Genomic DNA, 22,149 nt, shown 5'->3' on the forward strand with positions numbered 1-22,149 from the left:
GGGGCCCACCCATTACTCTGGGTCCCAGTCCAGGGATCCTGTAGATGGCAGTCTCCTGCTGGGCCTCTTTACGTTCCTTCAATGCTGCTACAATTCCCTGGGCTGCTTTCCCACAGCCCCAATACCTTCTTTGCCCTTACCTCCGGACATTCAGCTACCCAGTCACAACAGCCAGTCAGAAGCTCCCTCTTGCTCCCCCAGTCCCTACCAACAGCTTTTCTGTCCAAGGTGCTACCTTCCTGCAGCATACTGGGAACACAGTCCTCACTCCTTGGGCTCCCTGCAGCAACCGTCCCGTCTCTGCTCTGCTCTGCAGCTTCTCTTAATGGGCCTGCTGGCCCCAGATTGGCTGTTCCCTGCAGCCCTTCTCTAATTGACTGTGCTCCATGCCGCTTGGAGGACTCCCCTCCACTGCTCCTTCCTGGGGATAGGATATGGTAGGACCCCGGGGCCTCCCTTAACCCCTTCCACTTCTGGGTAGGGTGGATACTACATCACAGTGGCTAAATCTTACTTTCAGCAAAGCATACCTTAATGCAAATTCCTGAATTAAAAAGTGAAAAAGTGACTCTATACACCCTGCAGGTTTCAGAAATGAACCCCACCCCCCAGCATGTGAGAGGGAAAGGATTTAAAACCTACATGGGAAAACTAGCATGACATTCAAAGTCGTCTGGCTTTTAACAGGCTTTGTTTGAGAAAGTCAGGACCCAGCACTTGTGTATGAGGTGTATGAGCAACACTCGTAAGATATTATGGTTAACTAACTTTCAAGGCTGTATCCCCACTTTGAACTTTAGGGTACAAATGTGGGGGCCTGCATGAAAACTTCTAAGTTTAACTACCAGCTTAGCTCTGGTCCGCTGCCACCATTCTCAAAAGCTAATTCCCTTCCCTGGGAAGCCTTGAGAAACCTTCACCAATTCCCTGGTGAATACAGATCCAAACCCTTTGGATCTAAAACAAGGAAAAATCAATCAGGTTCTTAAAAAGAAGGCTTTTAATTAAAGAAAAAGGTAAAAATCATCTCTGTAAAATCAGTATGGAAAATAACTTTACAGGGTAATCAAACTTAAAGAGCTCAGAGGACTCCCCTCTAGTCTCAGATTCAAAGTACAGAAAACAAAGATAAACACTCTAGTAAAAGGTACATTTACAAGTTGAGAAAACAAAGGAAAACTAACACGCCTTGCCTGGCTATTTACTTACAAGTTTGAAATAGGAGAGACTTGTTTAGAAAGATGTGGAGAACCTGGATTGATGTCTGGTCCCTCTCAGTCCCAAGAGCGAACGACTCCCAAACAAAGAGCACAAAACAAAAGCCTCCCCCCGCCCCCCCCCCCCCAAGATTTGAAAGTATCTTGTCCCCTTATTGGTCCTTTGAGTCAGATGCCAGCCAGGTTACCTGAGCTTCTTAACCCCTTACAGGGAAACGGATTTTAGAGTCTCTGGCCAGGAGGGATTTTATAGTACTGTACACAGGACAGCTGTTACCCTTCCCTTTATAGTTATGACACTAACACTAACAGCAGCAGTAGTAGTAGAAAGCTGATTTGTTCAATAGATAGAACTGAACTACGCTAAGACTCACTTAAGCTGATTTAAGGTAAGTATTTGAAGTTCTGATATGCAGGATGCTACAAGCACAGTTTAGAACTAGAAAGCCAAAGAGAGTCTGATAGATTCTCAATTTTGGACATTGATGTGATCATTATGGACATATGTTCAAAGTTATAGTTGTAAGCACACTTTTCGTGAATACATTTTTTAAAATGTGCATGGTTTGAGGGCCTAGTAGCTTAAATTTGGCAGTGTAGAAGAACCAACAGATAGCAGTTTCATGTGGTATGTGCACTTTGTGTTGTCTTGTCTTAGATAGCTGTCATCTTACACAAACAACTGAAAACTCCTGCAGCACACATTCAACAAAACTTTGAGCCTTAAATTTCCTTCTTTAAAACTTAATTTACCTTTAGCCTGTTTACTTGTCTTATAATAACAAATTAATCTTGCTGCTGAGCTTGTTAAGCAAACTGCCATATTCTAGATTGTCCTGTATCTCTTTTTTCCTAGGGTAATTTCAGCTTAATTAAGGTATGCAGGTGGTGATACTCATGATACTAAGAGGCAACTTTTCCCGTAACTACTGTGTTGCTAGATGGAACATCCCATGCTTTCATGTAGGGGATGGTTGTTGTACATATTTTTTTTTCCTTTTATGCAATTTTAGCAGTTAAATATGTTTCTGGATAAGTGGTCATGGAAATTGAGGCTAGGATTTTCAAAGGAGGAGTAATTCAAAGGAATTTGGGTACTAAGTCAGCCTCCTTTTGAAAATCACAGCCTGGAAACCTAAACACTGAAACTTAAAATGTAGATCTCTTCATTCCAAGGGCCCAGGTTAGTCATATTAAGCTAGTTATGTCACTTTTCTTTTTTTTCAATACACAAGCTAAGGGTGCAAGCTAACTTTTCTTCACCTGTAATACAAGATATATTGGAACAAGATATAGCAAATAAACAATCTTACATGGGTTAATCTGCCTCTGAAATATGCAGCTCTCCTGCAAATACAAAAGATAGATCTTCACTTACTCTTCTGTCTGTAACTGAATAAGACCTCCTCCACTGCAATACTCCTCCAAAATAGCATGGGATAAACCTGACTCAGCATTATCATTGGTCCTTTGAAAGCTGCAACTCAAGAACCCTTTGTGTCTGAGGTGGAGGACTATTTGAATATTTCTTGAACAGTAAGAGGTGTTTACTAGAAATCTTGTCCTTCACAGTTACTCTATGGCAGTTTACTGTGTTCTCTTAGAATTCATATTTGCTAATTTGTCTGAACAAGTGACCTTTTAACGTTGGGATAAAAAGGGCATTATTTTAGTGAAGGATTTAATGAATATGTTTTGATACTCAGGATAATGGTATGCTCCTTGCAAAGGCACTTGTTAATGCAATTAATATTAACTTGATAAACTTTGCCATCAACTGAAAGGTCAAACCTTTGAAGGTACAATTAGACACCTGCAACTAGCCTGTGCCAGCTGACTTAGGCTCATGGGGTTCAGGCTGCAGGACTGTTTGTTTCATTGCAGTGTAGATATTCTGACGTCAGCTGCAGCCCAAGCTCTGGGAGCCTCCCACCTCACAGGGGTTTAGAGCCCAGACTCCAGCCTGGACATCTCTTCTGCAATCAAACAGCAGCCTGAGCCCTGTGAGCCCAAGTCAGCTGGCATGGGCCAGCTTCAGGCTTTGAATTGCAGTGTAGACATACCCTAAGAATACAAAAGTAACTTCTAATCAAGTTCTGCAAAACAGTGTAGCAGATAGATAAAGCATTTAGTTTCTCAATTGGTGGTTCACCAAGCACTTGCTAACGGGTCCATCGAGAACTGCTTGGATGTATGGTGCTATCTCCCTTTGCTGCTGGTTGCTATGTTGCATGAAAAGAACGTTAATTACTTTCCTAATATTTTCCTATGTAATTAATTGCTGTACTTGATTGCCTTGTGGAGCCCTCCCATTCACTGTCACATGAACCACCTCCCTTCCATTCACAATATCTCCTAAAATGGGTTATATGCTATTAAAGCTTGACAATCCCAGTCTGTTTTGTGATAGTAGATACAAATGTTATAATTAAACACACATCTTTCAGAATTCACAAAATCTTCAACTTGTCCGATTCTTTCTTGGTCAGATGAGGGCATTTTTAAAAACTATTTTGTTTGTGAAAAATGACTCCCCCCCCCCCCCCCCATTAGCTCCCCTTCTTAAAAAAATATTTCCCATAACTAACTTTAGTACTTTATTCTTTTTAATAAAAGGAGGGAATAAGACCAAGGAGTGTTTTGATAAAATCAAGTTAAAATGCATATAGGTACATGTAATACCTCTATGTTCAATTAAACCATGTATCCTTTTAAGCAACTTTCATTATATATGATTAAGGCTATGATTTAGTTCTGGGTATTTTTAGTAAAAGTCATGGACAGGTCATGGGCAATAAACAAAAATTTACAGCCAGTGACCTGACCGTGACTTGTACTATATACCCCTGACTAAATATTGGCAGGGGGAGGAGTGCTTTTCTGGGGGACGGGCATGAGCCAGTGGCACCAACTGTTGGGGGCCGCCTACCCATAGCTGCTCCGGCTGCCCCCAGGACCACTACTCAGACAGTCCCCTGGGCCAGCTGCACTAGCTGTTGCTCAGGTGCTCCCCGTAGCCAGTTGCCCAGGGCTGCCCGAGAGCAGCTGGTGTGGCTGGCCCCAGGGATGCTTCAGCAGTGCTGGTGTGGCTGGCTGTGGGGCCACCTGAGTGGTGGCCAGTGTGGCTGTCCCCGGGGCTGCCTGAGCAGCTGGTCCCTGCGGTCAGCTGCTTGGGCGGCCTTGGGGTCAGCTACACCAGCCAATGCAGAAACCACAGAGGTCATAGAAAGTCACAGAATCCGTGACTTCCATGACACATGAAGTCCTATATATGATGCCCAAAGTACATAATGGTACTTCTGAAACGATAACCGCTGTGTTAACTTCAGTGCTCTTTTTATATTAACTCACATATAACACATGGACATTACCAGGGGATCTTAAACATCTTTATTAGCTGTTTCAATGAATGGAGATTTTTGCAATCTCTAATTTGCCAGAAGCTGCACACTGAGTTTTCCCTCTTTTCATCCCATATTATGCTTGGTGCACTGTTGACCAACGGCCCTGCCATTGTAATGCCTTGGGTAGAAGAGGGTAGAATATATGATCTCCTTTTGAGGTTCTCTATTTACATGAGGTGTTAAAACACCTGCTCTTTGAACGTAATCGCCCATGTATGCGGGCCAAGATGATTTTGGTCAACATGTCTAATCTCAGCTGGTCCAAGAGCAGCAAGAACATGTAACTCGGTGTTAATGTTCTGCTGCCAGTGTACAGTGGCAATTTTAGCTTATTCAACTAAAAGGGTGTTTTGTAGTGAACATCTGTATCATCACAGTGGTTAATAAGAACTCAAAATGCAGTCTCCTTAGGCATTCCAGCCCTTGGCTCACCACCCAGACACTAGAATTTTTGATGAGTGGTTACTGAAAACCAGTTTCATCAGCTATAGGGTCCTTCTAATCTGAAGGGACCAGCCACCTAGCCAGGTCAATATATAACTCAGATCTTACCCAATGCCCACACATATGCCAATCCTAAAAACTATAGGTTTAATAATAAAAGAAAAGAAGAATTATAAATGGTTACTAGATCATATACATACAAGTGATTGCAAAGTCCTTAAATCAGGTTTGAAGCAGTGGGAATAAACTGCTAGCTTGCAAAAGTCTCTCTGGAATCACCCAAACAGATTGGGGCTCATCAGTCCTTGTTTAGAGCTTTTTTGTTAATAATCCAGACCAGAGAAATGAAGCAGGAAATGAAGACTAAATGGAGATATCTCAAGTGCCTTTTTATATCCTTGGCCATGTGCATGGAATATTACAGTCTCAAATAAAGCCCACAACCCAGATGCATGGAAAATTATTGGCGCAAGAGGAGTCCAGGGTCATATGAGAATATCCTATACCCTTATATGCTTTGACTCACAGAGGCAGCCATTGCCCATATTCTTTCTGAGACATCTAGAGGAAAGGCTTACTGGGAAGGATGAATTTCTTCAATGGTCCATTGTGAGCTGAGTGTCCTTAATTGACTATCAAAATAACTGACTGGCCTTGATGTAAATTCTATTGGGGGCGGGGTGTTTACCCAGGAATACAACACGTGTAAGATGCAAGTACATAGCCGATATTCATAATTTCAGATACAAAGATGATACTTGGATTTAGCTAGCATAATCGTATTTGATAGATTAACTTTTCCATTGACACCTTACATGATACGCTTTGTATAAGATTTATGGAAATTGTGTAACAGTGGTAACAGTGATATAAGTGGTTACCTTTCTTATACACTGCATCACACTCAACTTGAGCAAAAAATTAAAATTCATAGAAAGTATTAATTATGCTATAGGATTTTTTACCCAGTGGGGAAAAAAATTGAGCACATCTGGATCCAGCACACTTGTGTGGGTCAGAGGAAGGTAGAAAGAAGTCTTCAGGTAAGACGCATTTCAGCATTAAATGTAAAAATAAACTTCAAAATAGCAACTAAATAGTACGTACAAACATGAAATTTCATATTAAGTACTTGCTGTTGTAATTTCCTCTCATTCCCATTAACAAACCTATACCTAATTCACTATGCTAGTGTCTTGCTTTTGGTTACTGCCTGTTAAGGAGCTCTCTCAGCACCTATAAATCTGGCACAGTAGTGGATCCTCATGAGAATTAAGTAAAGTAAACCAGCAAATGACCATAATTTCCTGAAGAAAATGATTTTTGGTTTCAAAGTCATAACATTGGTAGCTTTTAGTCCTTAATTAATCAATGAGTTAATATACTTAACACTGCATACATTGGCTCTTACTGGGACCAGAAGAGAGGCTTGAAAAATACTTGCATGAAAACATCTATGACTTAGGCACAATAGCTGAGTAAGTTCAGTTATTATGGTATGATATATATGGAGGGCAAATTTAGATTTTATAATGTGGGGATCCAGTACATAATTTGTAAGCATTTATTTAAATTATTTGCATTGAAAACATGAATTGAATCTCTGTGTAAGGAAGAAGAGTCATTGGCTTTCACAACAGCTTCTTAATGTAAAATCCATAATGGCTGCTGCAGATTATCTGATTCACTTTTCACCTCTAGTAAGCAATATTCATTTGAGAAGGGAACAATCCTGAAAACACTTTAGTGTGTAATGCTTAGTTGGAACCTTGGGATTGATATTCCAAGATAACATTTCTCAACCTTTTCAGGTTGCCAACACCTTAAATGAAGTAAACTTTAACATCTCCCTTACATTTGCTATCAAAGAGCAAAACCAAAAAAAGTATCTGTAATAAGCCTATATAATTTGGATGTGTTTAGAGAGGAGTTGGCAGAGAATTCTTACCCTTGAAAGGTATATGGGGGTGTAATATTTTCTTTGTTTTAGATTATAATCTCTTCAACGCCTTGTGACCTGCCTGGTTGCCTTTTGTGACTCGGAGAGCCATGACCCACTAAGTGAGAAACACTGTTCAAAAACAGTAGTCATATCCCCAAGCTTGTACACCCCATGGGATACAGCCGTGAGGAAGTATAGCAGAACCAATTCTTGCCAAAATCTGAAAAACCTCCATAAGTAAACAGAATACGAGGCTCCTCATGCTCTTAAGCTTCATGCTTCCTTCCTTCCCAACTCCCTTCTTGGAAACAAGATGCCATGAATAAAGCCAAATAGTTTGTTTGCTTTCCAGTATTGTCAGTCCCAAACATTTAAAAATTCAAGAGTCAGGCCCTCAGTTATCCTAGAGGTGGAGCAGATGAGCTACTTTTGTCAGTGCTAGATTAAGAGGGTGGCTGAAGGGAGCCTGGCCCAGCCTGTCTCTTTGACCTCCTTCCCCACATAATGCCTCTGAGAGGGATCGGATACAGTGCTGGAGATGTGTACTGGATCTGGGTGGTGTGAAAGAAAGGGGCAAGAAAAGCTTGCTGTGAACAATGGAGGTATGAGCGTTCCCCCCCCCCCCAAAAAAAAAAAAAAAAGCTGCAAGGGAAATGGGAAAATGTTAGGCAACCTAAGTATAGGGGTTGATACCAGCTCCCCTTATAATAATGGGTAGGGTGTGGAAAATTGTGGAGAGTGATTGGCACTCCTAAGTGGCAGAAAACAATAATGGATTTGTCTATCTGAAAAGTAAAGTATATTTTTACTTCTAGTTGCTAAATATAGTGTTCCCTATAATAACTGCTGTGTCTCAAAGGCTTAAAAAAATATTGCCTTAATGTTACAAATGAAATTGAACTGACTTAATGGATAAATGGAAAGCACTTCCTTTCATCTCTGGGTTTTTTGGCATTTATCTACTGTTACATCTGTGCTCTGTGGGTTTGTAACCATGCATAGTTCAATCTTTTATTGAATGTAATGTGTTAGCATGGTTGATGTATGGAACTGTGGTGGGAAGTGCTTTATGTTGGGGAGGGAAGGAGAGAGAAACAATGAAACAAAGTGAAAGAGCAGTGAAACATGACAATTGTGAAGCATGCACTTGTTCAGGCAGTGTACTTGATAAGGGGCTGTGAAGTGTAAGAGAAGCTTAAATGGGCATTTTTGTATTCATTTATTTTTAATGATGAAGCTTGCTCTACCAAAAGAGAGCATCCTCCAGTTAATGAAAATGTATTCTTCAAATCTAACTTTAAACACAATTTGAATAAGCAAAACATTTGAGTTGAACAAACTTCTCCTAGAGCATCTGAATTAATAAATAATTTTTTCTACATCAGGCTGGGGAATTAATTGGCTCTTTTTCACAGTGTGCCTCTTATATTACTTTTTCCAGATAATATGCTGAAGAACTCTATACTTTTTAATCGTGTTTTAACATGGTAGGGAATAGGGCTGTGCAAACTAGCCCCAAACAATTTGAAGTCTTGCCCGTCTTGTTGGCAAACAACTTAAATTTTTAAGAATTTACTAGTTTTAAAAATTTTGATAAATTTTAATCAGTGGATTGCTTGAAACACTGTTTCATATGCACTGTTCAATGCATTATTACTTTGGTTGATCACCTTGATCATATGGTTCTTCTGTTCCTCTAAAATGGAGAAGGAATATTGTTGATTCTCTCAAGACAACAGTCAGGGATTATACTGTGACTGAAAACATTGTAGCTTGGGAGAGGCTAGGCTTCACCTTTCTCATCCAATTAAAACAGGCAGTATCTGTCCTGGTCTATTCTACAAACTTATGTCTGTATAACTGCATTGCTCAGAGGTGTGGAAAATCCCTGCCCCTGAGTGACAGATCAACCTAACTCCCTGTGTAGACATTGCTATATCAGCTGGAGGGCTTCTCCCATCAATATAGCTACTGCTTCTGGGGGTGGTGAAGTGCCTACGCTGATGGAAGAAGCTTTCCTGTCAGCAAAGATAGTGTTTTCACTAAGCGCTACACACTGCGCTGCTGTGAGTCCCCTTCTTCCAAGGTCACCTTACCTTCTACAGCATGCTTTGAGCAGAGGAAAAGTCCTGGAATTCTTCAGGGAAAGAGCACCCAATCCCTTCCTCCTGCTGCTGCTGTTCTGGGGGTGGCTGCTCTACCTCCTGGTAAATGTTACCTCTATCAAGGCCTCCAGCTCACACTTGTGAAGAGCCCAGTATTTTGAGGTGCCCACTCTATCCTCATTGTTACCTGCCTTTCAGAGGAGTTGCATGGCTAACGTCTCTACCCCCTCAGAAGTGAACACTTCTGTCAGGTATGTCAATTTTAGGATGGCTGCTGCACTGCTTCTGCCTGAAATTTATTTTTGTAAGGAACCCAATAAAATCCTAGACTTTTTTCACAAAACCTATGTAAAGAAAACGTCACTCCTATGAAAGTTTGCAAAAAGCAAACACAAAAGATACATATATAGCAAATAGGTATTTGGTTTCTAAATCACTGCAATGTTGGCAAATAGCTGGGATAACAGTTGGGAACCTGTGGCAGTGAAAATACAGCATGTGCCTAAACTCAAATCATATGCAACTCTCTGTGTGGTGTCCAGATTGATTTGTCTTCTGTCATGTTTCTTGTTACTGACTAATATATGCCTATTTTGCCCACTTCTTCCTGCCCACAAACCTACACCCTCCTACTCTATTAAACAACTCTTGGACACTGGAAATAAAGTTGCATTATGTGGGATCTGTATGGTATACATCTCATTCATTCAAACATCTTCCACAAATGCGCATTTGCGGATTATCTCAAATTTCAGTGTGAGCTCTTGGTCATCTGATGACTATTATGGCACTTCCACTTCTCACTAATCACTTGTGTTCAAGAGTGAACTTCAGGATGTATTCACCTACTTTAGATTTTTTTCTGATTGCTCCTGTAGTGTCAAATCTGCAACCCTAGAGAATTATAACCTTAGTGTAAGAGATTTACTAATGCAACTTCCAAAGGTTACTTTTTGTCATAGACATCCCGAACTCTAGTACTACGATCATCTCTTAAATCCAAATTACAAACTGGCTGAACAGGAACTAATGTGGCTATTCACTAAAGGTGTGGGAGTTTTCTTTGACTTCCTCTGTTCTATTAAACAGTATGTATCGTCCAAAATACTTGAGGTGGCAGTTTAAAACACCAAGTGTCCAAGGCAATGTTGGATGCTTTAGTTAATATGCAAGTGAAGACCGCTTCTTTACCTAAATAGAGACAAATAAATAATCAGGACCATTCAAATAATGAAGCTGGATGGGTGTTAAAAGTAATGGAAGAACCAAAACAATAGATCATTTGAAACACTTTGCTATGATGCTCTCAAATGAAATAATCCATGTTAGCGATGACTGCTTCACGGTTATATCTCTCACCACCATGCTATAAACAGAGATCAGAGTTCTGCGTGCAGCTGTACCAGTGATGTTATCCACTGGCTCTCTGCCTGATACTTTGTATTGTTTTAATGACAGTAACCATCACTACTTACCCTTCCCTCAAAATACATAACTATGCCAGGCAAATATATTCAGTGACTTGCAGGTGATATGATATGGAAAAAAATTCAAATATTTAGCTTGGATTGCCAAAGGAAAAGGCTATTGTAACTTAGGGTTCTTTTAAATCTGTCTTTATTCCTCCTAATGCTGGTAAATGACAACTTTCTTCTTAAAGTAGCATGTGAAATCAGGATCAGTTGCAAGCAATAATCAGGAATTTTTGTCCATTTGGGGCAATTATGCAGCGTTGTAGCCATATCAGTCCCAGGATATTAGAGAGACAAGGTGGATGAGGTAGTATCTTTTAGTGGACCAACTTCTGTTGATGAGAGAGACAAGATTTCAAGCTTACACAGAGAGCTTCTTCAGGTGAGTTTGTGGCAATGTCTGTCTGAAGATAAAAAGCTCAGTTTAAAAATTAATTCTGATCAGCAACCATCCCAGGCAGATGAATGGAGTTGGCAAGCTGCTGAAGTCTTTTGAAGATAGAGCTAATTTATGTAAATACTCACTTTACACAACTGTTTGTTACATAATGTGGCTTCACTGATAGTTCACTTGCAGATGGGCAGCAGGTTTGTATTAATTTTTGGTGGTGCCCAGAACAGGTCCAAGTCCCGCCCCCCCATCCCCTCCCCTCCACACACACACCTGCATATCTGTGCACATAACAAAATTAATAGGGTGGGCCTGAGGGGTTTGGAGTGTGGGAGGGGGCTCAGGGCTGGGGTGCAGGAGCTGGGGATGAGGGGTTTGGGTTAGGGTAGAGGGTTGGGGGATGGGGGGATGAGGGCTCTGGCTGGGGGTGTGGGTTCTGGGTTGGGGCTGGGGATGAAGGTTGTGGGAGGGGGCTCATCTGGGGCAGAGGGTTGGAGTGCAGGGGGTGAGGGCTCTGGCAGGGGGTTTGGGGTATAGGAGGGGCTCAGGGCTAGGGCAGAGGTATGGGGGAATGAGGGCTGTGGCTGGGAGTGCAGGCTCTGGGCTGGGGCTGAGGATTTGGGGGTGGGGGCTCAGGGCTAAGGCAGAGAGTTGGGGTGTGGGGGGATGAGGGGTTTGAGTTGTGGGAGAGGCTCAGGGCTAGGGCAGAGGGTTGGGGTGAGGGCTGTGGGGTGGGGCCGGGGGTGAGAGGTTCACAGTGCAGGAGGAGGCTCAGGGTGGAGCAGAGGATTGGGGTGGGTGGGCTCTGGCTGGAGGTGCGGGCTCTGGGGTGTGGCTGGATATGGGAAGTTTGGGGTGCCAGCAGGCTGCCCCAGGGCTGGGGCCAGAGAGGAGGATTCCACAGTCTCCCCCTAGCCCTTTCCCTGCCAGCAGCAGTGAGCTATGGAGGAGGGGCACACTCACCTGGCACTCACTGCACGTGCTCTTAGGGACCGGGAAGCCCCCTCGCCTCCCCTGTGGTGGGGGCAGGGAAGGGCTGCCATCACATGTGCATCTCCTCCCCTCCTCAGTCTGCCACCAGCACTGCTCCGTTTTGTAGCCGGCAGCGGCTGGCAAGGGAGTGCAGCACGGAGTAGCAAGGCAGCTGCTTGCTGCCCAGGGCACAGGCAGGGACGCTCTGGGGGAGGCAGGCAGAGGTGGCAGGCGGGGCCAGGGGATGCTCCAGGGGAGACCTGGTTCTGAATATTGGTGGAGCCGGGCCCCCAGCCCATGCCCTGAATTTGCTGGAGCATGCATTGACACCACAGGCTCATATAATTCGCTGCCCCTGCTTGCAGAATTCCAAATGGATACAGTGCCTAAAATCAGAGTGCAAGTGTTAATCATTGTTACTCAACCTCCTTTGTTCTTGATGAATGAAAGGTAACTGTAAAGATGACCGCTACAAAACTTCAAGGGATTCCGATTGTAATACTTAAGTAGTTGGGCCAGTAGTACACTTATAACCCCCATGCTACTCTTACACACTCTGCCAAGAGCACAGATTTTGGGGGAAAGACAATTTCTCTTTTTCTGTGCTAAACTGTGTGTGTGTGTGTGTGTGTGTGTGTGTGTGTGTGTGTAAAAAGAAAAGGCTCAACAGCCAACAATTATGTCTCGTCCAAGATTACACCTGTCGCTTCTGTGGGGAAATCTGCAGGGCAAAAATTGGGCTCCTCAGCCACTTAAAAACCCACCAATGAACCCCCTTGGCAGACATCATCCTCACATTGCAGGCTAGCCGAAGAAGAAGATATAAAATTCTTGCCTCCATGTAATCCAAGGTTATAGTATCCTTTTAGCTAGGTCTCTGTTTACAAATAGCTTAGATAAGCCTTTAATTTTCTTTAATAATCCTTGAGACTGCATGGAAATGAAACCTTATACAATGGTATCCAGTGGTCAGCCTTCGCTATCCGGACTATACTGCCATCACTCAAATGTACTACTGGATTTTCCCTTATTATCATACTACTTGTATGCAGATGAAGGTGTATAGGGCAGGGCTTGTTCAGCCGGTCATGCTGCTAATGGAAAAATGCATATGTGTTGGGGAAGGTGTATGTGCCCTTTTGCTCTAAGTTGTGAACATTTATATACAAATCTGCTATGGTGGAATTCATAAGTATAGATACTGGACTGCAAATCAGAAGTTCAAAGTACTTAAATGGGGAGGGGGAAGAGAAATTTAGTTCTTTGTTAAACTGGATTAATGGAAACACGGAAGAAACATTCTGTATTCTCTAAAAGATTGCTTTCAATTCTCCATGCTGCCTGTAACTATCTCATAATATTCTTATTGTATTTCTGCTCTATTCTTTAGAATGTAGCCTAGTATACTATGGGTTTCAAAAATCCTGGATTGACAGGCTAAAGCGGTCATGTAACAGTGAGCATAACTGGCAACACAGTACTCCATTGCTGAAAGTACATAAGAATGTATGTTCTAAATTCAATTTCCGCCGGTTTCATTTCTTCTTGGAAAACAAAGAGTTTACACACCCGTTGCTAGGCTTGGTATAGTGGTAATGCGTGGGTCGCTGGGAAAGTGGATATTAGCTGCTGGAAAATATATCTTAAATGATTCATAGAATGTTATCAATGATTTCTGAGGGGACAAAAGGCTAAGAGTGGGTACACTGGAGGGGCAGCATACAGAAGCTTGTCCAACTAGCATTTTGATATTGTGGAGAAATCACTTTTCTCTTGTCTATCTCCGTGTAATTAACGTGTTAAATAGGTATTCATCTTTCGGGACATAGGACTTTAACACTTCAGTTTATACATTGAAAGCATAAATAGCTAAGTTTGAACTGACATACTACTTTGAGGAATCCAGTAGTGAAATAAAATCCAATTAAGTGAAGTGGTAAATCCAATTAAAATCTTCATTAGGGCACTCCAGTCTCTGTAGTGAGAAACATGTCATTGATAAATTTTCTGTTGTGAACCACTGTCATTTTTAGCAGTAAATAAAGTGCTTTCCCCTTTTCTTTCTGATTTTAAGGCCCCATCTATACTTACAGAGCTGCAACAGCGTAGCTGTACCGATACAGCTACACTGCTGCAGCGTGTGTGGTGAAGACGCTCTACACCAATGGGAGAGAGCTCTCCCGTTGGCATAAAAAACCAACCCCCTGAGCAGCATAAGCTGTGTTGGCAGAAGCTCTCCCGCTGACATACTACTGTGCACACGAGCGCTTACATCAGCGTAACTTACGTTGCTCAGGGGTGTGCATTCTACCCCCTCCCCCCCCCCAAGCAACATAAGTTTTACCAACGTAGGCTATGTCTACACTGACATCTAACTCTAAACTTAACCCTCAGCCTGGGAGGCACTGAATTGTCACTGTAATACTTTCCAAGAACTCTTACAGACAGCAGATTGCCTCTTTAGGGAGCCTTAGAGGTGGCACTAATTTTACAAGTAAATTATATTTTGTATCATAATCCTGCTCTGTGGAATTTCCACAGCTATCTTTAGTACCTATAACATAGACAAGCTCTGTGAAATTATGATTGGATTTAACAAGTCAAATTACTGACTCTTCATTTTTAAATCTTCAGTAACCACTTCTGCAGCCTGTGAGAAATTGGAGAGAGACAGGAATGAATTACAAGCTGCTTATGAAGGGTTCGTGCAGAAGCTAAATCAGCAACACCAAAATGATCTGACAGAGCTGGAGGAAAGACTTAAACAATTTTACACTGGAGAGTGTGAGAAACTACAGAGTATCTGTATTGAAGAAGCTGAAAAATATAAAGCACAACTCCAAGAGCAGGTCTGTGGTATTTGAATTAGAAGAGTTCTCTGGGGCTTTTGAAGCTTCCTTTGAGATATTAGTAACTCAGCTACATCAAGTTTCATCTTGTACAATTTAACAGAAGCAGCAAATGTGCTTAACCAATAATTCATTCCTTTCTATAGTAAACAAGTTTCAAAACAATCATGTTTTTATTCTATTAATGTTACCACTTAAATGATTTACCTTCATCTAAGATTAAACTCAACTTGATCTTGTTAACAAAATGTGTCTCTAAAATGTTTTCTAATGCTTAAATATTAACGAAGTACTTAAAATACATAGGATAACTAGAAATGTGTTAAATTCAATATTGGCTTTTGTAGCCTTAATGGTCATTTAAAGATTAAAGCTTTGAGATATAGCAAAACTGATCTAGTGTCATCTGAACTACCTCTACTTTCAAGCTGGCAAAAGTATCTAAGCCTGTTAAACACCTTACTGCTTTGATCAAACGTCAGGTCTTTCTTACCTACAAAGCACTGCACGTGGTTTAGTTCCTGCTATCTTAGACTATTTATCTCTGCTTTTAACTCAAGTTAGCAGCTCAAATTCACCCCCAGGCTCTATTATAGGTTTAACTTGAGCTGCTAACCTGAGTAAAAAGTTGTGCCCTCTGTGCTATTTTAATCCAAGTTAAGAACACACTTTTTTGCTCTGTAGACATACCCTTAGTGCTACATACACTATTTTATATGCTATTGCAACAGTTGAGAATAGCTGGGACATTCTAGTTCAGTCACTAGATTTGATTTGATTTGATTTGATTTGGCAACTGAAGTTGGGGATATTCTAAGTGAGGGACCTGTTGGCTTCGGAACTTCGTTGCCCTGTTTGGTCTGACAGTTTGTTTCACATTCATGGCACCTTCCAAGGTTGATTTAGTTAGGCTTTGTTTAAAGAAGGTTCCCTTAAGAGGACATGTTTTTATTTACTTGGTGAAAGAGGGGAGGGGGAATGTATTAGGTGACTTTTTTTTTCTAATTAAGGATTACATGGCTTTATATGAGAGATTGAAAAAACAAAACAAAAAACTTACTATCATATTGCAGGTGGACAACTTAAATATTACGCATGAAAACTTCAAGTTAGAACTCGAAACCAGCCATGCAGAAAAAATAGATGAGCTGAAAAAGGAATATGAATCCTCTCTTTCAGGCAAGTGCTTTGTGTTCCTTCATGAAGTGGAACATATGCTACCAAATAATTCTCTAACAGGTGCTGTATGTAAGAAATGTCAAATAATTTTTATTGTTTTGAGAGCAAACATATCCATTCAATATCCACTGTTCCTGATAATAAACAACCTCTGAAACTGTTAATCAGCTGAAGTTCTCATTTTGGGACTCCATAATCTTAGTTATTCCTATATGTAAAATAAATCTCATTGAGTTAAAAATTAGGGTGAGATTTGAAAGCAGTCTAAAAGATTGACAGACATTTTCCAATTCTTTAATGAAAGTGGTGTCTAAATTTTCTAGGCTGCTTTCAAAATCTCAGGTTCAGTAATTTAATCGTTCTATAGTTTTTGTTGCTAAGTGCTAAGGAGCCCCATAAAATTGGTTTTCTTTAAAATCCAGATAAAGTGAAGACAGTTATTCCCATTCTGACCCGGAGAGGCCTCTCTTTGGCCGAGCATTATTCTCCCTAGTAGCTCAGAAACTATGTCTGGAATTCAGTTTTTCTGAGGGGGAAATAAATGTCTGGTCAGTATTTGGAAATTCTTTAAGATCACCTGCAATACCAAGTAGTTTTGAGCTTTAACTTAGTCCTTAATAGACAATAAGTGTGTTTCATCCCTTAATAATCCATTTTTATAATGGCTTAATTTTACATACATTGGAATCAGTGATAAAACTCCCATTGACTACAAAGGGAGCAGGAACAAGCCAAAAGAATCTACAATATTTCACAGACGTATAAAATGGTGCAAAGATAATGAGCCTCTTCCTTTAGGAGTTCCTCACAGACAAATATTTCAATTACAACTTTTGCTTCTTTTGTTTGTCAGACATGCATATTTAGTTGAGTGCCAACAATGTCCTCAGTGTATGCAATTCCAATAGATTTTCATTGCATATAGCGAAGTACTTTCAAAGCTGATATTTTAGTGAGCAAACTTATGCATAGTGTAACAGACGTGTGGAGGACCAGTCTATAAATGCCTAGAAGGCAAATCATTTGGACATGTCATCTGTTTTCAAGCCAGCATAATGATGATGAATATTACTAGCTCTATTCAACATTCTTGCTATTGACCATGAGTGCATATATCACCTTTTAACTATGAATTCTCTAAAATATGGTTCACTTGTTATGCAATGTTGTAACAATCTGCAAATCTGGTATTTATTTCAGAGCTCAAGAATGCCCATGAATTGGAAAGGAATTCATTTGAAAATTCATTTAAAGAGAAACAGGAATCATTAGAGGTTTGTTAGGGGTGTGATTCACAAGACTTTACAACAATTTCAAAACCGGGGGACAGAGATGTTTTTGGAGAGAGACGTACCCAATTTCTGGACTCACTCCTACACTGTGTTTTTGTTTCAGAAAAAAATTGATGAATTAAAAAGGGAAAATGATTCTTTAAATGAAAAGTTGGAAGAGCAAAAACAAATAGCCAAAGAAAAAGCAAATCTTGTAAGTATTGAGCTTAATTTTTTTAATTCTCAAATGCACAGCATGATCAAGTCTATTTTTCCTTGTAATTAGTAACTGAATTCATACACTTTCATGGAATTTGTTGCTGTTTGTTACATGGTTCTATCCCTCTGGATGGATCTTCAGACATACTAAATTTGTTTAGTTTGCAAAAGTTAATGAAAATATATGGGATTTCTATAAATTTTTTTGGGAGGGAGTATTCCTAAGGGTTGCTTACAGGTAGAGTCACTATCAAGTCTTCAGTTAGTAGCAAAGGTACATATGTTGAGTAGAAATCCTTGGAATTAGATGGGTAAATGGATTGTAATCAAAATGTAACACATTCAAAGATACACAATTGTTGAATAACAATTTGTACACAGGTAGCACTACGTGTTCTAGTTCCTGCAAAGTTAACTCTGAGAATTATGAACTGATTTGTATAAGTAGGACCACTGTGTACATCTTCCAGCTTAAGGTCCAACCTTTAAGAGCTCATTCTTTGAGAAGTATTTAAGCATTGCTTAATGATAGTGTCTGTGATGAAATACACAACCATGATACATCAGCATCTTTCCTCTGTCCTTTCTCCTGTCGCTGGTGTCATAATCTGTGATGTTTCTGCTATAAGAAGTGTGCGCTGAATGAGATTTTTCCTGTAGTGGGAGAGGCATGTTTATCAATATTTTCAACTTGGCCTATGGTCATTTCTTCTTAGAAGACCAATTCAGACTCCAGGTTTTTCAGGCTACGCTAATGGTGGTAGACATCAGACAATTCTTTTCTGTGGGGATGGTTCCCCTGGTTGCCACTTTAGCCGTAGCAAACGATCAACTTGTCTGCTTCTTGCTATTTGTAACAGGCCTGCTTCTGAAGGTTTTACACAATTGTATGCCTACGAATATGCTGTGTTCTGGCAGCTACTGGTGTACGTGCATCCATTAGTTCACTTATGGACACGGAGTAGAGGCTTCTAGTCGATGGATGGTCTCCTATCTTCAGTGTTTGTCTTTCTGCAAAGTTTTGTCTGTCCTGGTTAAGATTTACTTTGAACATGAAAGCTAGAAAATAAGATTAAAGGGCCAGATGCTGCCCTCCCTTTACACACTGTTCAGGAGATGACAGGACTAGAAAAGGATGGTGAGAGAAGACTTGAAATCAGTTTGAGGAGAGTGAAGCCCAAGCAACATACCTCCTAGCAAGACCCATAAATCATAGAGACAAACAGTGTTGTGGAAGGTTTTGGAGGCCTGCAGTGTCAGTAAGTGGGAGGAGGATTTTCTATGAATTTTTCTCTTGCGAAGTGCAGAAATACTGTTGGTTTTATCTAGTGGAAATCAGTGTCACTCACAGCAGCATTTATTTCCTTCCTTCCCTCTCTCTTGCTCTGCCTCCTACCAGTGCAGTGGGAGGAACCAATCGCGGCACATTTCCTGGGCTGTGTGGCTGGGGAGGGAGAGATGTAATGCAGACCAGAGGGCAGCATGGATGGACTCTGGGTTTGGGACCATATTTTTCCACAAATGTTCAGGCACAGAGTAGTTTGAAGGGGCAGTAGGCTCAATGTCTTTTATGCAGCTGGAAATGCTTCTCCCAGCCTGATAGCATTGGTCTACAATTTTTGAGAAGTCGTCTGCTTCAGAGATAAAATGTGCTATTTATTATGTATTTTGATGTGCTGAATTCAAATATGACAATTAAAACAACTGATTGGCTACTGTTTCTAAGATATTTAAGTTTTTACATTTTATGGCTATGTATATTGTGTAGCTAGTAGAGTTTTAATCATAAATTGTAAACCTAGGTCTTTACATGTGTTTATGGTTGCTTTACATGATAATATTTCACCTGTCCTGTTTATGTAACACTTTAAAAATCAACAAAAGGGTTGTATAAATAAAATTTATTATGAAACAAAAGGCAAAAAACTATTATTTACATAGTTTAGTCCTATTCAGTGTCTACTCGGCACTTCTTGGCTTGTCGCTTGTATTCATTAAATGGAGCATCTCTTGTCACTGTCCAGCAATAGTCTGCAAGCATTGATGGGCTCCATTTGCCCTGATAGCATTTCTCCATTGTCGCAATGTCCTAGTGAAATCACTTGCCGTGCACGTTGCTCACTGCTCCGCAGTTCGGTGGAAAAAAATCTAGATGAGAGGGCAAAAAATGTATCTTTACTGACATGTTGCAATCAAGGCTTCTGTATGCCTTGAGGAGGTTTTCCACCAACAACCTGTAGTTGTCTGCCTTGTTGTTTCCAAGAAAATTTATTACCACTAACTGGAAGGCTTTCCATGCCATCTTTTCCTTGCCACGCAGTGCATGGTCAAATGCATCATCTCGAAGAAGTTCACAAATCTGAGGACCAACAAAGACACCTTCCTTTATCTTAGCTTCACTTAACCTTGGAAATTTTCCACAGAGGTGCTTGAAAGCTGCTGGTGTTTTGTCAATGGCCTTGACAAAGATCTTCATCAGACCCAGCTTGATGTGTAAGGGTGGTAACAAAATCTTCCTTGATTCAACAAGTGGTGGATGCTGAACACTTTTTTCCTCCCAGGCTCCAATGACTGTCGGAGTGGCCAATCTTCTTTGATGTAGTGGGAATCTCTTGCACGACTATCCCATTCACAGAGAAAACAGCAGTACTTTGTGTATCCAGTCTGCAGACCAAGCAAGAGAGCAACAACCTTCAAATCGCTACAAAGCTGCCACTGATGTTGGTCATTGTTTATGCACCTCAAAAGTTGTTTCATGTTGTCATAGGTTTCCTTCATATGGACTGCATGACCAACTGGAATTGATGGCAAAACATTGCCATTATGCAGTAAAACAGCTTTAAGACTCATCTTCGATGAATCAATGAACAGTCTCCACTCATCTGGATCGTGAACGATGTTGAGGGCTGCCATCACACCATCGATGTTGTTGCAGGCTACAAGATCACTTTCCATGAAGAAGAATGGAACAAGATCCTTTTGACGGTCACGGAACATGGAAACGCTAACATCACCTGCCAGGAGATTCCACTGCTGTAGTCTGGAGCCCAACAGCTCTGCTTTACTCTTGGGTAGTTCCAAATCCCTGACAAGGTCATTCAGTTCACCTCGTGTTATGCGGTGTAGTTCAGAGGAGGAGGATGGGAGAAAATGTGGGTCCTGGGACATTGATGGTTCAGGACCAGAAGTTTCATCCTCTTCCTCGTCTGACTCAAGTGAGAATGATTCGGGTGCATCAGGAACCGGCAGTCCTTCTCCGTGGGGTACTGGGCATATAGCTGATGGAATGTTTGGATAATGCACAGTCCACTTTTTCTTTTTTGACACACCTTTCCCAACTGGAGGCACCATGCAGAAGTAACAATTGCTGGTCTGATCTGTTGGCGCTCTCCAAATCATTGGCACTGCAAAAGGCATAGATTTCCTTTTCCTGTCCAACCACTGGCGAAGATTTGTTGCACAAGTGTTGCAGCATATGTGTGCGGCCCACCTCTTCTCCTGATCTCCAATTTTGCAGCCAAAATAAAGGGGATAGGCTTTCTTAACCATAGTGGTTATACTGCGCTTTTGTGATGCAAAAATCACTTCACCACAAACATAGCAGAAGTTATCTGCACTTTTCACACAAGCACGAGGCATCTCTGCTCACTTTGGCGAAACAGAAATGTGTCCCTTTGCAAAATCAAACACTGACAAATAAGAGAGCACGACACTGTATGCTTTCTAGAGCTGACATAGGGCAATTTGTTCAGCAGAGTGATGTAAGCTTTGTTATGATTGCATCATCCATGACTTCTAGGAATAACATGATGCAATTCATATCATGTATGACGCAATACCAGCTTCAGATTGCATCATTCATTGTTTGGCCTAAAAAGCAAGTACTGTCCAAACCCAGTCATAGATTTATTCATAGATCCAGTCAAAGATGTATTTTAGTCATTTCTGGTTTAAATTGAGATCCCTTCCCTTTATAACTCACTTATCCTCCGCCATTCCCAAGTCAAGGGTCGTATATACTGACCCAATAGCATATCTTGAAAACTAGAGCCAATCAACAATTTTAAGCATCATTTTCATTCTCAGTGACCCAGAATTAGTAAAGTTTGACTACATTTATTTCAGAAGCATTTTGGCTGTAGAGCAGTGTACCCTGAATAGGGGAGAGTGGCAGTAATTCATGAGGTGAACCATGGGCTTGAGACTTCCCCGCTTTATATTTTATAGTGGGAAGGATTAATTGGCCAAAGCAGTTTTCTTCTGTGGCATATTTGTAACTATTATTTTCATTTAACTTTATAAATCTGCTTTTGGAGGGGGAGAGGAGGAGAAAACTTGTTTGACACATGTGGTTTAATAACTTAAGTTTTATACCCAGACTTCTGGTTCTCCCTTCAAAAAAAAAAAAAAAAAAACAGTAAAACTTACTGACACCTTTTTTGTCATTTGTCTCCCTATCTCGCAGCAGTATTTAGGGAAGGGATCACTATGCCTTTTGTCCTTTGAGTACACATTATTTCATTCCTTACTTGGTCATCTCTGAGATCAGAGTCCAAATTCTCTTGCTTACTTTTTGTCCATGGGTCCAAATAGAAAGAACCACAAATTAAGCAGACATTAAACACAGCTGCACCAGTCACTCAAACATATGATGGCTAGTTAGGCTCTCACCTTAATTGCAATA

At 40.9% G+C, this 22,149-nt stretch overlaps 1 protein-coding gene across 7 annotated transcripts in view; it reads left to right on the forward strand.

The window, feature by feature from the left end:
- Positions 1-22,149, forward strand: part of MTUS1 (microtubule associated scaffold protein 1) — a 215,152-nt gene that overhangs the window by 180,047 nt on the left and 12,956 nt on the right. For all 7 annotated transcript variants that reach the window (XM_034772661.1, XM_034772666.1, XM_034772663.1 and 4 more), the window contains 4 exons: positions 14,582-14,796; positions 15,870-15,975; positions 17,176-17,249; positions 17,371-17,460. In XM_034772661.1, the coding sequence (XP_034628552.1) occupies positions 14,582-14,796; positions 15,870-15,975; positions 17,176-17,249; positions 17,371-17,460 (485 nt within the window). The remainder of the gene's footprint in view (positions 1-14,581; positions 14,797-15,869; positions 15,976-17,175; positions 17,250-17,370; positions 17,461-22,149) is intronic.

This window comes from Trachemys scripta, chromosome 5 (assembly GCF_013100865.1).
Source record: "Trachemys scripta elegans isolate TJP31775 chromosome 5, CAS_Tse_1.0, whole genome shotgun sequence".
In the NCBI taxonomy this organism is placed as follows: Eukaryota; Metazoa; Chordata; order Testudines; family Emydidae; genus Trachemys; species Trachemys scripta.